This window comes from Lampetra fluviatilis, chromosome 11 (genome assembly GCF_964198595.1).
Source record: "Lampetra fluviatilis chromosome 11, kcLamFluv1.1, whole genome shotgun sequence".
Lineage (NCBI taxonomy): Eukaryota > Metazoa > Chordata > Hyperoartia > Petromyzontiformes > Petromyzontidae > Lampetra > Lampetra fluviatilis.
The window spans coordinates 4,493,009-4,510,165 of record NC_136285.1 but is presented as its reverse complement, the minus strand read 5'-3'; the positions used below and the strand labels follow the sequence as shown (position 1 = coordinate 4,510,165).

General features: G+C 49.1%; 1 protein-coding gene across 10 annotated transcripts in view; it reads right to left on the bottom strand.

Annotated features, from left to right (window-relative positions):
* LOC144934736 (dynein axonemal heavy chain 3-like) overlaps positions 1 to 17,157 on the bottom strand; it is an 864,594-nt gene that overhangs the window by 69,946 nt on the left and 777,491 nt on the right. For all 10 annotated transcript variants that reach the window (XM_078860821.1, XM_078860816.1, XM_078860817.1 and 7 more), the window contains 2 exons: positions 5,570 to 5,754; positions 2,513 to 2,684 (listed from right to left, as the gene is read on the bottom strand). In XM_078860821.1, coding sequence (XP_078716947.1) covers positions 2,513 to 2,684; positions 5,570 to 5,754 — 357 coding nt within the window. The remainder of the gene's footprint in view (positions 1 to 2,512; positions 2,685 to 5,569; positions 5,755 to 17,157) is intronic.

Here is a 17,157-nt window from a genome sequence, read left to right as displayed (position 1 = left end):
ACCCACGTTTGCAATTGTTCCTGGCAGCTTTGTATTTGGCAGATGAGAGTGACCGGCAGTGACACCATCTCGTAAGTGATCTCTCCTGATATGATCTATATATATATAACCTATCTGCCGTCTCATTCTCCTCAAACTCACTGCGGCCTTTGACACTGTCAGCCACTCAATCCCCCTCGTGTGCCTTCAAGACTGTGGAGGCATCCCCGGCGCCGCCGTAGCATGCTGATGCGCACATACAGGTGGGATGTGGTCTCCTTGGAGGTGCACTTGACAAAGTCACAATTCCAGATTGTGACTTTGTGAAGTGCCGTCAGTATTTTGTTGCTTCGCCACTAAACGTACGCACAGTGCCCACCTGCTCTATCTCAGCCAGTCATTGGGGGGCTATTAATTTATAATGAAGATTCGCTCATTGGAGCCAAGACGTGAAAATTATATATATATAGCACATATTTATCGTACGTGAGTGCGGCCATAAAAGTCTAGGGGGGGGGGGGAGTACACCGTATTGGAGGGCATGTGCATAGGTATACAATTAATCCAATTAAAGTGTAGCAGAACCAATTATTCCAATTTAGAGCTCTTGCAAGCCACAACAAAACAAGGAGCAGTCAGCCCTCAAGAGTGCAGATGGCATTCATGCTGTGAAATGTCAGACAAGCCAATATACTGGGTCTGGCAAATTCCACTCTCATATATATGATGTAGTGAACAGTGGTATTCAAGGGCATATCGTTGTTGTTTATCTCATGTAAGAGCCATTGAAATTCATTATCCATCACATATTTTCAAGGGAAATATATAAAACTAAAGTTATAGCACACCATGTCTTATTTTATTTTTTACTATTTGGTGATGGGTGATGCAGTTTAAGTATTTGGCTAAGATAATAAGCGAGGTTTGGCAATAATCAACCTTTAGAGTTGTGCATTAAAGGACCAGGCTTGGTAACTTTTCTGAAATTATATCAAGAGCTCTGGTGCTAAGGTTTTTTAATAATTTTATGCAAAAATTGGCATGGTTTTTCCTCGAATATTGATAAGAAATTGCAGCTGCCATAAAACCTCTCATATCATTTTATGTTGGCTATTTTTCATTTGGGGTGAAGCAGTGAAGGAATGTTTAGCGCACAGCGCTGTAAACCCGACGTTGCTCATGTCAGTCAGGAGTGATATCTGAAATGGTCCTGTGTCTCCCTTTTACCAAACTGCACTAACCAGTGTGGTGAAGTATGGCCAAACAGGGTGACCGCTACGTCATGTCACTGCCCAGGTACCTAACAGGCCACGTTTTGCTATACAGTGGTACCCCAGAGATCAAACTTAATTCATTCCAGAAGGCCATCCGAACACCGATTTGTTCGAACACCGAATTAATTTTCCCCATAAGAATTACTGTAAATGACATTAATTGGTTCCAGACACAAGAAATCTCTCATTATAAAGCATTTTTACACGAAGTTTACAGTAATTACATGCATTAAAGCATACAAAAAACATGAAACACAATAAATAAATGGAATAAATGAATAAATATATTGAATAAATGAAATAAATTAACATTGAACTTCACTTTACCTGTAGTAAGGAGAGTTGATGGCTTGAGTGGAAGGTGGTGAGGAGGAGGAGGTGGTGGTGTTATTGTTTGGAAGGGGAGTCCCCTTTGTCTGGGCAAGCGTCATGCACGCTGGCGATACGCGTCTCAGCCGTACAGGTTCTTTCAAGTCGCAATTGCCCGTTCGACCTCCGAATTTCGTTCGGTTTCCGGGGCAATTTTATTTCGGAAATATTGTTCGAACACCGATTTGTTCGAGTTCTGGTGTGTTCGATCTCCGAGGTTCTACTGTCATTCTCAGATATAATGGGATCTCTCTACAGCTTTCCACTGCAGGTCAATGGACTTACAATGTACATGGATCATACTGGTGGGAACCACCTGGTTCCACCAGCCCACAGGGGATTATTGTGTCTGTCTGTCGTGCATCCAAAAATGGGAGGGGTGGGGCTGGGTGGAGAGGGGAAAGTGGGGAGGGGCTGGGTGGGGAGGGAGGGGCTGGGTGGGGAGGAGAGGGTGGGGAGAGTGGGGCTGGGTGGGGAGGGGAGGGTGGGGAGGGGCTGGGTGGGGAGGGTGGGGAGGGGCTGGGTGGGTGGGGAGGATGAGGCTGGGTGGGGGTGGGGCTGGTTGGGGAGGGTGGGGCTGGGTGGGGAGGGGAAGGAGGGGCTGGGTGGGGAAGGTGGGGCTGGGTGGGGGGTGGAAGGGGTGGGGCTGGGTGGGGAGGGGCTGGTCACCCCGTGGTGCCCTTATAAAACTCAACGTTTAACCTACTCACACCGGCTTGTGCCCGCCCTCACATTCGGGCATATTTATGGAATTCACCACGTCACCGTTGACCCTGACCATTGACCGAGCAACCCAACGTCACTACCAGCTCCTTCCGCAGGAATATGTTAAGAGAGGTATGCAGTGATGTCATGATGGCACTGTGCGCACAGTCTGAGATGCACAGTACCTGTCTGAACTCTGGAGTGAACGGCCCCAGATATGCCACGATCCCAGAGCTTAGGAGTACATCGCCGACAATGTTTTGGTAGGTGTTGTGCAGCACGGTTGCCAGCTCTGCCCAGCGTTCTTTCTCCCCACCCAGGCCACTCATCAGCTTCTCCGCACGCACCAGCTTCAACCTAACTCAGATGCACCCACATCACACAGAGCATCACCACACAATGCCACACCACACGATAAGCCATTAAACGTTTCAAGTTACGTAAATTACTGTGCTGAACAATACATATCAGTGTTGTGCAGCCCATGATCCCTGATTGGATTGAGACACTTTGGCAGAAGTTGGAGTGGACCTGCTCAGGCTGCTCTGAATGTCAGATGTGAATATAAGAGAGCAGTATCTATGGAACATCAGCTGATTCATCTCAGTTTTGTTTTTAGTTCCACCAAATAACATAGCCTTATTTGTTGCTACAAGTGTTTGGCATTTAGTTTAATTGTTCAACCATAGTGCTTTTCCTCCAAAAGAATAATAAGCATTATGCATTTTTGTACATAGCAGTGTTTTCATATTTGGGTAGCAAACATGTTATCCTTGTTTTATATGATTTTAACCAAAAAAAATGTAATTTCAAAATACATTTCAATAAAAAGCGAGCGTGAATATTTATGTTGCCCATTTTCCTTTACTATTTACAAAAAAACGAGTTTCTGCACAACAACAATGAAAACAACCTCATCACTGATGATCTCCTACCCTTGCTTTGGTGAAACGTCTGGCGGACCTGATGGCAATGACATCACCGGGGTCGTACGCCAACCATTTACACTTGCCTCTCGATCTACCAGATGACGATTTATTTTTTATCTAAATATCCTTAAAAATGTAATCAAACCCGGGAAAACCTAACGCTGAGGGGAAATGAAAATCATCAGCATGTTATTAGAGACGAGTTCCATGAAATATGTAAAGAGCGCACAGACTGCCGTTGACAACATTCACGCCACACGATGCGGCTCAGCTGACAACTGCAGAAACATCGCCGTGGCGCCTCAACCCGAGGCGAAAATGGATACCTCGGCGCCCGTTGAAATATTTACGATTGTTTTAATTATGCATGGATTCATTTCCGGAAAGAATGTTGCTCAGTCAAAATAGCATCTGTTCAGCACGGAGAGAAAGCTCACACTTTTAGAAACAGTGGCAACTGGCAGCGCAAACACTGGCACAGCAACACTCAACAACACAAGTTGCAGATCCTTCATGTCTGCGGCCGTCAGACACATTTTTCCGAGAAAAAAATCGCGCGTTATAATTTTCACACAAATGAGCTCGGGGTGTGGTATGTAAGTACATTTTACATTCTTTCTGAGTATTTATATTTATCGCTTTGGTTTAATTTGACTGAGTTCTACTCATAGATGATTTTACCAACATTAGCAATACCTTGCATTTATATTGGGCCAGAATGTAATGAAACGCATAACGCTTTAAAACAACGCATGGATTTGCATACAATTTTGATTTACTGCGTTATAGTTCAGATGGAGTGCTCTCGATTATAACACCAAGTAACCCAGCAGCATTCGTTCGTCTAATGATCCTGACTTATGCTGATGAGACCCAGAAGGTTAAAACCAGTCCAGAGGTCACTTGCTTAAACAAACACTGTTGGATACTATTAGTCTGGAAAGCCAAGAGGCAGATGGACGATTTATATATATACATATATGTTGTATTTATATGTAGAGACATGGAATGGAGTTCTACATGTATATACAAATATAAAGACAAAGATACCATGTATAGCCTTGACACACTTTTTTCCGGTAGGTGCTGTTAAGCGAGCACCTACATAAACACACGTTACTAAATGTACTTTCAAATTGTACTCACAATGCTGCGGTCAGAATGTACGTATGCAACGAGCCATTGAGATCAATTTGTACGGTCCTGATACATGCTTGGAATCGTGTGCGTGTGTGTATTAATGTATACTTTTCAATTTGTATGTCATATGCATTTTCGTTCGTGTGACCGCTGCAACCACCAATGGTTCTGCAATCAAAGAATGAGACCTGCGCATGCTATAACGTAGGTGGACAATTCACAAGGAGAAAGGGCAAGTGTTCACTTGTTAATTTGTTCACCTGTTAATTTGTTCAACTAATAATTTGCAATCTCGGCACTGTTATTCTCTGAAAGAGGCACATTCCTGTCACCACTTCATGGGTTTCAATAATGCAATTCACAAATAAAAAAGTAGTAAAAGCAGGGGTGTGAATTACGTTTAATTTCATTATCGACAGATTTGCAATTAGTGCGTGCCACGTTTGTAGGCCACAACTGCTCAGTAGAATTTGGAATGGGTCAGTTGATTAATGTTGTTTGATTAAATTGTGTACGTTCCAATTCATATGCCTCAACCGCTTCCAAACGGAGACCCAGGTTGGAGCAGCAATGTAAAAGCTAATCAATAATATAAATATTGTGAATGTTGTAATCCAATTCATATTTGTTCTATTTACATTAAGCAAAGTCATTTTAAGTCAGAGAACTTGACTCAACATCCGACAATTGTGAGTTAAATTCCAGTTGGGGCTGACTCAACGAATTGTACTTTTAAGGTTAATAACAAAATGAGCACAATTTTTATTCCATATTTTGGAAAATTAAGAGTTATATAGGCTCATGCCATTGTAATGTGCCTATTTTCACCACTTTCTCGGGGCTGCCAAAAGAGATGAGGATGTTGACTTGAGTTTTGAAGAACGCGAATGTTCAACAGATTATATAAATTAAAAGTAAATTTTTTTTTGGATGTGCTCACAAGTCATAAGCTTTTAAAACCACTATAAAGCATGGCAACACAATTCACAACCATCATCATACTTGCCTGCTAAGGCAAAGTTACCAAAAAGTTACAAAAGCTGACATTGTGCTGAAAAGACCGTTCTTGCCAACGCCGCGAATTGAACTTCTAGGACGTGAAATCCCCCCCCCCCCACCAATGCCGAAAGGTTCGTATGGGCGCGAGGCGGAGTGTGAAGTGGCACACCATACCGCGTGAGCTGGATGCTGTCCTCCAGCTGTTGTTTGTCGGCGAGGCGAAGTGCCAGGCGGTCCTGCAGGGCACCTAGCTTGGCGCTCACCTCGCGCAGCTCCTCCCGCTTCACCTCAAGCTGCTCCATCTGCAGCGCCAACTCCGCCTCTGCCTCCACCAGGCGCGCCCTCTTGGGTGCCACAATCTGCCGGGCGCAATGACCATCGAGCCAGTGAAGCGGCCTGGCATGGGTTCTCGCGTTGTTTGGCGTGGCCAGTAAGTGGTGCCGTGATGATTATTACGAGGCATTTGCACTCGCCGGACTTGCTCCAGTTTGCAATCGCTGACCCCCAGTCTTGTGTTTGGTGCTCGTATAGATGCCCACGTAGATTCTTTATTACATTAACGATAAGCTGAGCGAACTAAACTGAACTATTTTTCCTTTACCAGGTAAGGCCCACTGAGCTATATAGCTCTTTTTCAGAATGTATGGATGTATGTTGAACTTCTTTCGCACCGTACGTAGTTAACCATGCTAATCGGAGGGGCGTGGGAAGAACAACTAACGAAACACAAAACAAGCAGTTCAGAAGCGACCTGGCAACAAGTGAGAGCTCAACGAAGTGGCTTATATTGAAATGTATTCCAGCCAAATACTTTAAATGCGTGTTCCTAAATGTGGAGGGAAAATCCAGAGGACCCGGAGGAAAATCCACGTGAACACAGGGAGAACATTCAAACTCCAAATATACAGGCGTCAGGGTCGGGATCGACATCCTGTATAGCAGGCGATGTATTAAATATATCGCCACTGTGGCAAACATGTGGAAGCACCGTCCATAGAGAGTTTGGCTCACAATCTACACAGGGGGAGAGGGGGTTGATCATCTCTTTTATGGTCAATAGAATAAGTACTACTTTGTGAGAAGATAAGAGCAGGTTTTTTTTAACATTGTATTCCATTCGTAAGAAAATGCAGATTTTTTTCCTAGCGGATCAAAGGCACAAAAAGAGATCAATACTGCCCAATGCTAATTTAAAAAGGTTAATTAATTTACCCCAATATGACACGTGTTGTAAAACATAAGTATATTACCAATTTACATGGATTTCCTAAATCTGGAAAATCATCACATTTTAATCGCTGGATGCTTATAATGATATTAAACAAGGTTGAAAAAAAACTGCTCATATCTGGTCTTAAATTAATGGGTTAGGATGAACAAAAGTTGTGCAAACTTAGTAAATGGCCTGGTGGTACAATCATTTTACATCAAAATTAGACCACAGTTGATACCATCGGGCTATAAAAAATCCCAGTAACATATGAAGACGAGAGCGGAGGCGTAAATGTGTGCGTGTATGTAAGTGCACGTGCTCATACAAATGCAATGATGATTCTTTCTTGTTAAACTGTTGTGGCAAATTCTGCAAAATGGGTATTTATCTATTGAGGCTGGTAAAAGGCAAGTGACAGAGTGTATAACACGCACACACAGAGACGTCTGAAGGGGCCTCAGAGCCATTTGTTGGCTCAGGGCATCTATTATGCTAAATCAGCCCCAGACGGCACCAAATTCAAATGAGATGCTGTCAACGCTGGCCCCATTGTGGCTGTCCGTGATGGAGATGGCATTGCACGGCGAGGGAAGCCATGCACAGTGTGACCTTAACTCAACTCACAAGACCAAGGAAATATGATTAACCTACTGCACGTTCATGTTTCAAATATTTTCTTTGAAACGACTGATGATTTTACTCATTTGTAAATACATATTTGAAAGTTTAACACGTAGGCTTTCGCGACCAATATTATTCATATAAAAAAAACATCTGCACAATCCTGGCAAATCACCTGATGAAGCTGGATGTAATTACCAACATACTCAAATTGTACAGTTTGTGGGTTTGCTCTCCAACACACCAGTGTGCTGAGATAGTAACTAAGTAGCATGGTTGTTTTTTTAACATGACAAACCTTACTAATTGGATGTGTCGGGTGGTGGAGGGTTAATGACACATTCATATTTACGTGATCTCATGAAGAAAAAAAATTCAGAGGTATCTGAGAAAGCTGAGGGGGCTAATACTGCACCATGTCAGACCACTGCTTGGTTTGAATGCTGCCAGTAAACCTGCAATTAAACTAGATTCATAAACACTATGGGAACCTCATTTGCCAGTAAAAATATGATAATTGGTTCTTTACCCTTCTATCTGGCAACAAAACTGACACCTTTTTACAAGGAGTCATGTTTGCATAGACCGCAATACCTGCAGTCATAATACAAACAAAAGAACATAACTCTGATAATGTGCACTGTCCTTAAAGTTGATTGATCCACACCCGAGACAGCTTTCCTTAGAGCCTAGTCTCATATGGGTTGGACCAGATGACGCCAAAAGGCGCACAACTCAAAGACAATGCACCATCAGAGTATGAGAGCTCGGGGCAAGCATCTACACTATGGGAACCTCATTTGCAAGTAAAAATATGATAATTGGTTCTTTACCCTTCTATCTGGCAACAAAACTGACACCTTTTTACAAGGAGTCATGTTTGCATAGACCGCAATACCTGCAGTCATAATACAAACAAAAGAACATAACTCTGATAATGTGCACTGTCCTTAAAGTTGATTGATCCACACCCGAGACAGCTTTCCTTAGAGTTATGTTCTTTTGTTTTTATTATGACTGCAGGTATTGCGGTCTATGCAAACATGACTCCTTGTAAAAAGGTGTCAGTTTTGTTGCCAGATAGAAGGGTAAAGAACCAATTATCATATTTTTACTGGCAAATGAGGTTCCCATAGTGTAGATGCTTGCCCCGAGCTCTCATACTCTGATGGTGCATTGTCTTTGAGTTGTGCGCCTTTTGGCGTCATCTGGTCCAACCCATATGAGATTAGGCTCTAAGGAAAGCTGTCTCGGGTGTGGATCAATCAACTTTAAGGACAGTGCACATTATCAGAGTTATGTTCTTTTGTTTGTATTATGACTGCAGGTATTGCGGTCTATGCAAACATGACTCCTTGTAAAAAGGTGTCAGTTTTGTTGCCAGATAGAAGGGTAAAGAACCAATTATTAGATTTGTAATAAAAGACTTGACCACGATATCTGGCTCAGTGTCCTTTATTCGGTCCGTACTGCGTCCCCACACGGCTGTCTCTCTTATTCTCTCTGTGCTGGTTCCGATGTCACTCCAGTCCACATCAGCAGCCCCGCTGCTGTTCTTGTCGCTCTTGCAGCCCCACAGCAGCTCCGCTGCTGTACTCTCACACAGCTCCCTTGGCTGTTCCTGCTGCAGCTCTGACGGCCTCGTGCTGTCTCGCCTTCTCGTCGCTCCTGCGACTCCTGGCAGCCACCCCGCTGCTCCTCACACACAGCCTTACTGCCTATCTCTATCTGCAGCTTTACACCTCCCAGTAGCTCCCTACTGTTCCCAGGGTTGGCTCCCGCTTCTGACGGTGCCCCCTCGGCTTGTACGCCCGCGTGGCCCCACACCTTTCCATTCACACCCCGACTGCCTTCTCCTTCCGGTTTACCCGCTTAAGGACCCCCTACCTTTCACCCACGTCACCTGGCTCCGCCTCCTCGTGACGTCACATCCGGAAGGTCGCTTTCGCCCGCATTACACCACCCTCCCCCATAGAAAAAACCCAGCCGACCTCGGCTGGACAACACCAAAGCGTAATGCGGTGAACCGACCTTCCCCCTTAAAGGACACTAAGCATGCAATATAACAACAAGAACAACACACAAGTAACATCGACGAACGTACGAAAGCATGCGATAAATACGACGGCAAGAACAAGAACAATAACAACATACAATCAACGAAACGTAAGCGATTTGGAACGAGTGCGGGTCGCCGGCCCGTCCCGGACGGTCGGCGGCCCACTTGTAGAACGGGGACGCGATGGAACACGAGAAATGACAGGGGGTAATTCCCCTGCTGCGATTGGAAGTCCACCGACATCTCGTGTCCCTGACGAATCAGTCTTGGTCATATTCGGCGAATGCGCCTGCAGCGGGGTCGGAAGGGTCGCCGGGCTTGAAGGTCCCGCAGCCTTGGCAGGCGCCCTCCGAGCAGGCCCACTCCTCCCCCGCGGTGTCACGGTCGGCCTGTCTGGAACAGGTACGACAGGCGCTCTAGCAAGATCAATGGACGCAGGCGGGGAAGAGTCAGAGTCAGCAGCAACAGACCCCGGCAAGGCAACATTGGGAGATGACGCATCACGTAGGGGAGCAACATATGGTTTCAACCGCGACGTATGAACAAACCAACGGCGAGAACCAAACTGAACGCGCGCCGACTGTGGATTGGGAACCTCAATGAGGCGCACAGGACCATGCCAAGGTTTGTGCAATTTAGGAGAGGTCCCCGGCCGCACCTGCGGGCAATGGAGCCAGGCCAGGTCTCCCACCTTCCAGGGGCACTCCCCCTCAGACCGCCGAGCATACCGCTCGTTCCGGGCCTGGGCTTTGGCCGTAGCCACGCGGGCGTTTTCCCGCGCCTCCGTAACCCGGCGAACCGTGTCCTGAATGTATTCAGGGAGTGGTTTACGAGGTCCCTTCACCCCAGTACCCAATTGCACATCCACCGGAGGCACGTTTTCCCGACCATACATAAGGTAAAACGGCGAATACCCTGTAGCCGCATGGGGCGTCATCCTGTACGCCGAAAGCACTCCGGGGATGTGCAGATCCCAATCTGATTGCTGTTCACTCACAGTATGGCAAAGCATGGCAGACAATGTCCTGTTCAGCCGCTCAACCATACCATCCGTCTGCGGATGGTATGGAGATGTCCGTATTTTCTTAGTCCCAAGGCCCGCGCACACTTCAGCCAATAATTTAGAAGAGAAATTTCGGCCCTGGTCCGTGAGGAGTCTCTCAGGCGCCCCCTTGTCCATAATGTACCCAAACAAAAAGGCGTCGGTGATGGCCGCGGCCGACTGATCGGGCAACGGCCAGGCCATCGGCCAACGGGAGAGATACTCGACCCCTACCAGCAAATATTTATTTCCCCTCGCCGATGGTGGGAAGGGTCCCAATATGTCCAGTGCCACCAATTCATTGACTCGAGACACCTGAATCGACTGGAGAGGCGGCACGTAAGGATGTTTAGGCGGCTTACGCCGGGCGCATTCAGGGCACGCGCGCACGTGCCCTACGACATCTGTCGCCATGCCGTGCCAAAAATAATGACGTTGTAATGTCAACAAGGTCTTCTGCACCCCTAAATGCAATAGTGTGTCACAATGGAGAGTTCTAATCAACTCAAATCGCAAGGACGTTGGTACCACCACACGCCAGCTTTCCTGGAACCTTTCTTGCCACATAAGCAGACCATCTCGGAGAGCGGTTCGCGGCCCCACAGCCGAACTCGGACTCCCCTTGTCCCTCATAGACCGCTTCCGCATGGACAACAACGACTCGTCCATCATCTGTTCCCGAATCCAGACAGACCGCGGCAGATTCAAAACCCCATCAGTCGGTCCCGGTTCCATCGGAGTATCCGACTTCCCGACGGCCAACGTGAGCGGCTGAGGGGGGTTGAGAATCGGCGAACACCTATGCGTCCCCGACGCACATTTACAAGGGGCGCGCCCTGGTAATCTGGAAAGCGCGTCAGCGTTCGCATGGCGCACTCCCTTCCGATGTTGAATTTGGAAGGAAAACTCCTGCAGCGTGTCCAACCAACGTGCCCACTGTCCCGATGGCTGGTCCATTTTAAGTGCATATTGCAAGGCCGCATGATCCGTACGCACAATAAAAGAACGACCGTAAAGGTACGGTCGAAATTGCCGTAGGAAAAAAACAACCGCCAAAAGTTCTCTACGAGTGACACAGTAGCGTGTTTCCGCAGGCGACAAGACTCGGCTACCATACGCCACGACGCGCTCTACGCCCCCTTTAGACTGTGATAATACCGCCCCAATACCTGTGTCACTCGCGTCCGTATCGAGAATGAAAGGGCGATCAAAATCGGGATAATCCAATGTCGGGGCCGTAGCCAATAGATCGCGCAGACTCCGAAAGGCCGCCTCTTCCGGCTCTCCCCAAACAAATTTCCGTCCTTTACCCGTAAGGAGATGCAAGGGCCTCGCAATCGTCGCAAACCCCGGCACAAATCTTCGGTAATACGAGGCAAATCCCAAAAACCGTCGAACATCCCCCACAGAGGCCGGAGTCGGCCAATCCCGGACACACGCCGTCTTTTCCGGATCCGTGGACACCCCCTCGGCACTCACAATGTGCCCCAAATAACGGACGGACCGTTGCAGTAGGTGGCATTTCTTTGGTTTGAATTTCAAATTGGCAGAGCGCATCCTCGTGAACACTGTCTCCAGCCGCGTTAAATGTTCCTCAAATGTGCGGCTGAACACAATAATATCGTCCAAATATATAAGACACGTCTCCCACTGCAACCCCGTCAAAACGAGCTCCATCAATCTTTGAAACGTAGCAGGGGCCGCATTCAATCCCATCGGGAGGCAGTTGAATTGAAATAACCCCTGCGGCGTACGGAATGCGGTTTTCTCCCGTGAGGACTCGTCAAGGGGAAGCTGCCAAAATCCCGAAGAGAGGTCCAGTGTGGAAAAGAACTTAGCCCCCGACAATGCGTCAAGGGAGTCGTCCATACGCGGCAGGGGGTACGCATCTGCCACCGATATCTTATTCAATTTCCGGAAATCGACACAAAATCTCAAGTTGCCATCCTTTTCTTAACCAAGACCACAGGAGCGCCCCATGGGCTGTTAGATGGCGATATAATGTCCGCAGCCAACATGTCTTCCACCGCCCCCCGAACGTGTTCTCGCTCCGCTGGACTCATCCGATGCGAATTTAACCGAATAGGGGCAGCGTCGCCCGTCTCAATGTGATGGGAAAGCAACGATGTGCGTCCCAAATCCAAATCGTCGGAGCTGAATACATCCGAATACGTCAGCAACAATTTACGCAGCGCATCACGTTGCCCCACGGACAGGGAAGAATTTTCGTCACATAAGGTAGCGATCCAACGATTATCCGAACTCCTTGGCTCGGAAACACCAGCGACCACTCCTCGGCGATGCGGACAATCGTGCGTCGCAAACGCCGTAGTGGCATGTGCCACAACCGTACCGGCCGGAACACGGATGTTTTCCACCCCCGCATTAAGCACCTGTAAAACCGGTAATTGATCCGGCCGGACGATGGTCTGTGCCCCAACTAACGCCAATCCCGTTGTTATCGTGGCGGATGGTGACAACAAGACCCCTAATGCTCCTAGCCGATTGGGCAGGGGCTTCCGATACCGCAAGGGTATAAGCATCTGTGAACCAGGTGGGATGTCCACAGATGCGACGGACAGCGCCTGCACCTGTACGGCCGAAGCAGGTCGCCCCCAGGGCGACGGCAGAAACGAGATTCGACGGCCCCCCGGCAATTCAATACAATTCTCATTGATTTTAATCAAAATGGGCATCTTAGCCAAAAAATCCGTGCCTAGTAAGCAAGGAACCGCCAAAGATCTCGATATTAACACAACGCCCGAAGCCGACACATCCCCTATAGATATCTTAGCATCCACCTGGCCCACAATCCCCATACTACCCCCGTTTGCAGCGACGCAAGACCCATAAACCGGACGCACAGCCCCCGGCGGAATGCCCAACAGATGGAAAATGACATCCGATATAATAGTCGCAGACGCTCCCGAGTCGACCAAAATGCGCACGTCCACACCTTGTATGGACCCCGGTACAGTGGACGAACCCGTAGCGGCCGCGACAACTCTCCGTGCCAATTTGCGCCACTGCGTAACTGAATGACAAGGCCCCGTCGATGGCCTTTCTTTAACAACAACAATAGGATCGCGCAACACAGGTGGTGGGTGAGGTGTAAAGCCTTGCCGAGTGTCTGGTGCGTGCCGACATGCCTGTTTCGGAGGTTCCTTGGTCGGCTTGTCCGGTGTTGTGGGCTCCTGCTGCGGCGGACCCGGGAAGCGGGCCCAGCAATCTTTGGCGTAATGGCCCCTACGGCCGCAGCGGAAGCAATCGGCCTCGATGCGCCGAAGCGCAGGTCCTGCGTCCCGGCGGCCCCGTCCCGATGGCGTAGCGCGCGGCCCCGGCCTTCCGCGTCCCGGCCATGGAGAGGAGGCAGCCGTCAGCTCCTGTGGACCCCGCTCATCCGGCACATAGATCGCCTTTGTGGGGTCCCACCCCATCGCGCCTCCTTCCTTGACGGGCCCACCCGTCCATGCCGCCACTTGCTTCCAGCGACGGAGATTAAACTGCGCGTCCAGACACTTTGCTGCCGCCCGGGACGTGAGCTTCTCATGCCCACACACAGGCATGGGGATCCCCAGATCCCGAGACAGCTCCAGCATTTTTCCCAATATGAGGGGCTCGAGCAGATCCTGTGGCGTGTCAGGATATGCTGCCATGGCCAGCTCCAACACCGCACCCCTGAACGCCACGGGCGATTCTTCGGGTGCTCGTTGTCGTTGAGCGAATCGCCGATGCGCGTCGTCAGGTGGCTCATAGGCGTCGGCCATTTCCTCAAAAACTCCACATAACGTCTTCTTCTTATCGGCCGTTATGGAACGGAAAAATCGCACAGATTCGTCGTCCAGTAGAGTCGGCAACACTTCCAAGGCCTCCGCATCGGTCCATCTTGCTGAACGAACCGCCGCCAAAAATCGGCAGGCGAAAGCGCTCCAATCGCCCCCGATAGAGAATTCCTTAACCGTAGTAAGGTGGCGACTCCGACTCCTCTTCACGCCGTCTTCCAATGATGGTTGTTGTGGAGGTAAATTCAAAATGGCGTCGGCCCGCGGCGTGGCCAAGATGGCGGTTTGGCGCCGCGGAGCGCGCAAGATGGCGTCTTCTTGCCGCGTGGCCAATGGCGGCGGCAGGGCAGGCAACGTGGCGGCCCGTGGAGCACCTTCTCGTTCCATCGTCGTCCTTGGCGTAACGAGGTGACACAGATGCGCCAGGACGTCCTTGAGTGTCTCCAGTTGTTCTGCCACCTGTTGCCATCTTTGCTCAGCGTCCGATGTTGTTGACGGACCCGCCATCGCGCCGACATCTTCCACGCCCGTCCCCGTGCTCGCCTCAGCAGGGCTCTCCTCCACCACCCCAGCAAAATCCGTGGTCGGAGGGAATTCGTCGTCGTCGGACGAAGAAGCCGATGCTGGCGCCGGGGGAATTTTCTTCCTTACTTGCTTAGACATGCCGTTTCACTTCTGACCCCAGTGTAATAAAAGACTTGACCACAATATCTGGCTCAGTGTCCTTTATTCGGTCCGTACTGCGTCCCCACACGGCTGTCTCTCTTATTCTCTCTGTGCTGGTTCCGATGTCACTCCAGTCCACATCAGCAGCCCCGCTGCTGTTCTTGTCGCTCTTGCAGCCCCACAGCAGCTCCGCTGCTGTACTCTCACACAGCTCCCTTGGCTGTTCCTGCTGCAGCTCTGACGGCCTCGTGCTGTCTCGCCTTCTCGTCGCTCCTGCGACTCCTGGCAGCCACCCCGCTGCTCCTCACACACAGCCTTACTGCCTATCTCTATCTGCAGCTTTACACCTCCCAGTAGCTCCCTACTGTTCCCAGGGTTGGCTCCCGCTTCTGACGGTGCCCCCTCGGCTTGTACGCCCGCGTGGCCCCACACCTTTCCATTCACACCCCGACTGCCTTCTCCTTCCGGTTTACCCGCTTAAGGACCCCCTACCTTTCACCCACGTCACCTGGCTCCGCCTCCTCGTGACGTCACATCCGGAAGGTCGCTTTCGCCCGCATTACAGATTCATAAACGTAGTGAGTTCATGCTCGTTAAGTAATTAAGAGTGAAGTGGTGCTCCTCTCCATTGGCAAACCACAGCCAGAGGTGGGAATTCTACATTCGTATGGCTGGGGCAGTTTCTCCAAAAAGACAACCAAATATTCAATGATGATGGGGAAATTTTGTAAAATAGCAGATATAACAGGTAGAGATGCAGCCCTGCAATTGTTTTCTCGTGCCACTGTTAACAGAGGGGCCTCTGCAAGAGGGAGCTCTCGAGAGGATATTTGGCCTACTCTTCTACGCTTCCCAGACCCATACTTTAACCCCACCACATGTTAGCTGTATGTCGAACATCTTTCACACTGTACATAGGCAACCGCGCTAATCGGAGGTGCGCGGGAAGAACAACAAACTATACGCAAAAATATTCTTGGTTCTTTCGGTAATGTCACATAGAAGGGAAATAATAAAATAAATAAAAATACTAATTTCTTCTATTATTTTATTGTGTTTTAGTTTTATTACTTTATTACTTCCCTTCTATGTGACTTTACGAAAGAACCAAGAAGATGAATCCCTGCAGTCACGAAAGCTTTAAAATAGAAATTTATACACAAAAAGTAGTTCGAAGAAATTTGTTTTCAATCTAGATTTAAAAGTGCACAGCTCCAGTAACTTACTAATATCGGAAGGAGGAGCGTTTCAGACGTCTGCAGAAGCGCATTTTAAAGAGTGTGATCCAGTTATCGTATTTGTTCGATGGCCAGCTTAACTGACGAGGTGTGACGTTACCCATGTACTGTATACTGCTGGACAGCCAGAGGCGAGGAATTCAAGAAACTTACACCATTGTTTCGACTTCTACTGCCGGGAGATCGAACCGGCGACCTATGGATTTGTAATGCGGGCGAAAGCGACCTTCCGGATGTGACGTCACAAGGAGGCGGAGCCAGGTGACGTGGGTGAAAGGTTGGGGTCCTTAAGTGGGTAAACCGGAAAGAGAAGTCAGTCGGGTTGTGAATGGAAAAGGGTGAGGCCACGAGGGCGAATGAGAGGAGGGGGGGCACCGCCGGCGAGCGGGAGCCGACCCCAGAGTACAGCCAGGAAGGCTGTGTGTTAGAGGCAGCGGTGTGGCTGCAGAGAGTCGCAGGAGCGACGAAGAGAGAGGAGAGTACAGCCAGGAAGGCTGTGTGTTAGAGGCAGCGGTGTGGCTGCAGAGAGTCGCAGGAGCGACGAAGAGAGAGAGAGACAGCACGAGGCTGTCAGCGCTGCGGAGTGAGCAGCAGCGATTACAGCCAAGGGGGCTGAGAGTGAGTAACAGCAGCGGAGCTGCTGTGGGGGCTGCAAGAGCGACAAAGAACAGCAGCGGGGCTGCTGATGGTGACTGGAGCAACATCGGAACCAGCACTGAGAGAATAAGAAGAGACAGCCGTGTGGGTAATACAGTACGGACCAAATAAAGGACACTGAGCCAGAGATCGTGGTCAAGTCTTTTATTACAGATTGCATGTCCAGCGAGCTGTACCTACATATGTGTATGTATTTATGTAGTGTAACGGTTAGCACGTTGCACTATGAACCTGGTGACCCGAGTTCGATTCCCAATCACGGCCAACACCAGTGATGAGATGATAATCTGAACTGGTCATGGGCCTCCCCTAGGTAGACTCAGCCTCAAATGAGTACCTGGTGCAGTGTGTAAACATCACCACTGGGGAAACAAAAGCAGTCGGGCATGGTGCTGGCCACCCAAACCCATCGTGTGCCGTGCCGGCCTTCATAGGTGCTCGCTAACAGCACTCGCCCCAACAGTTTGTTAATGTTATTCGGGGG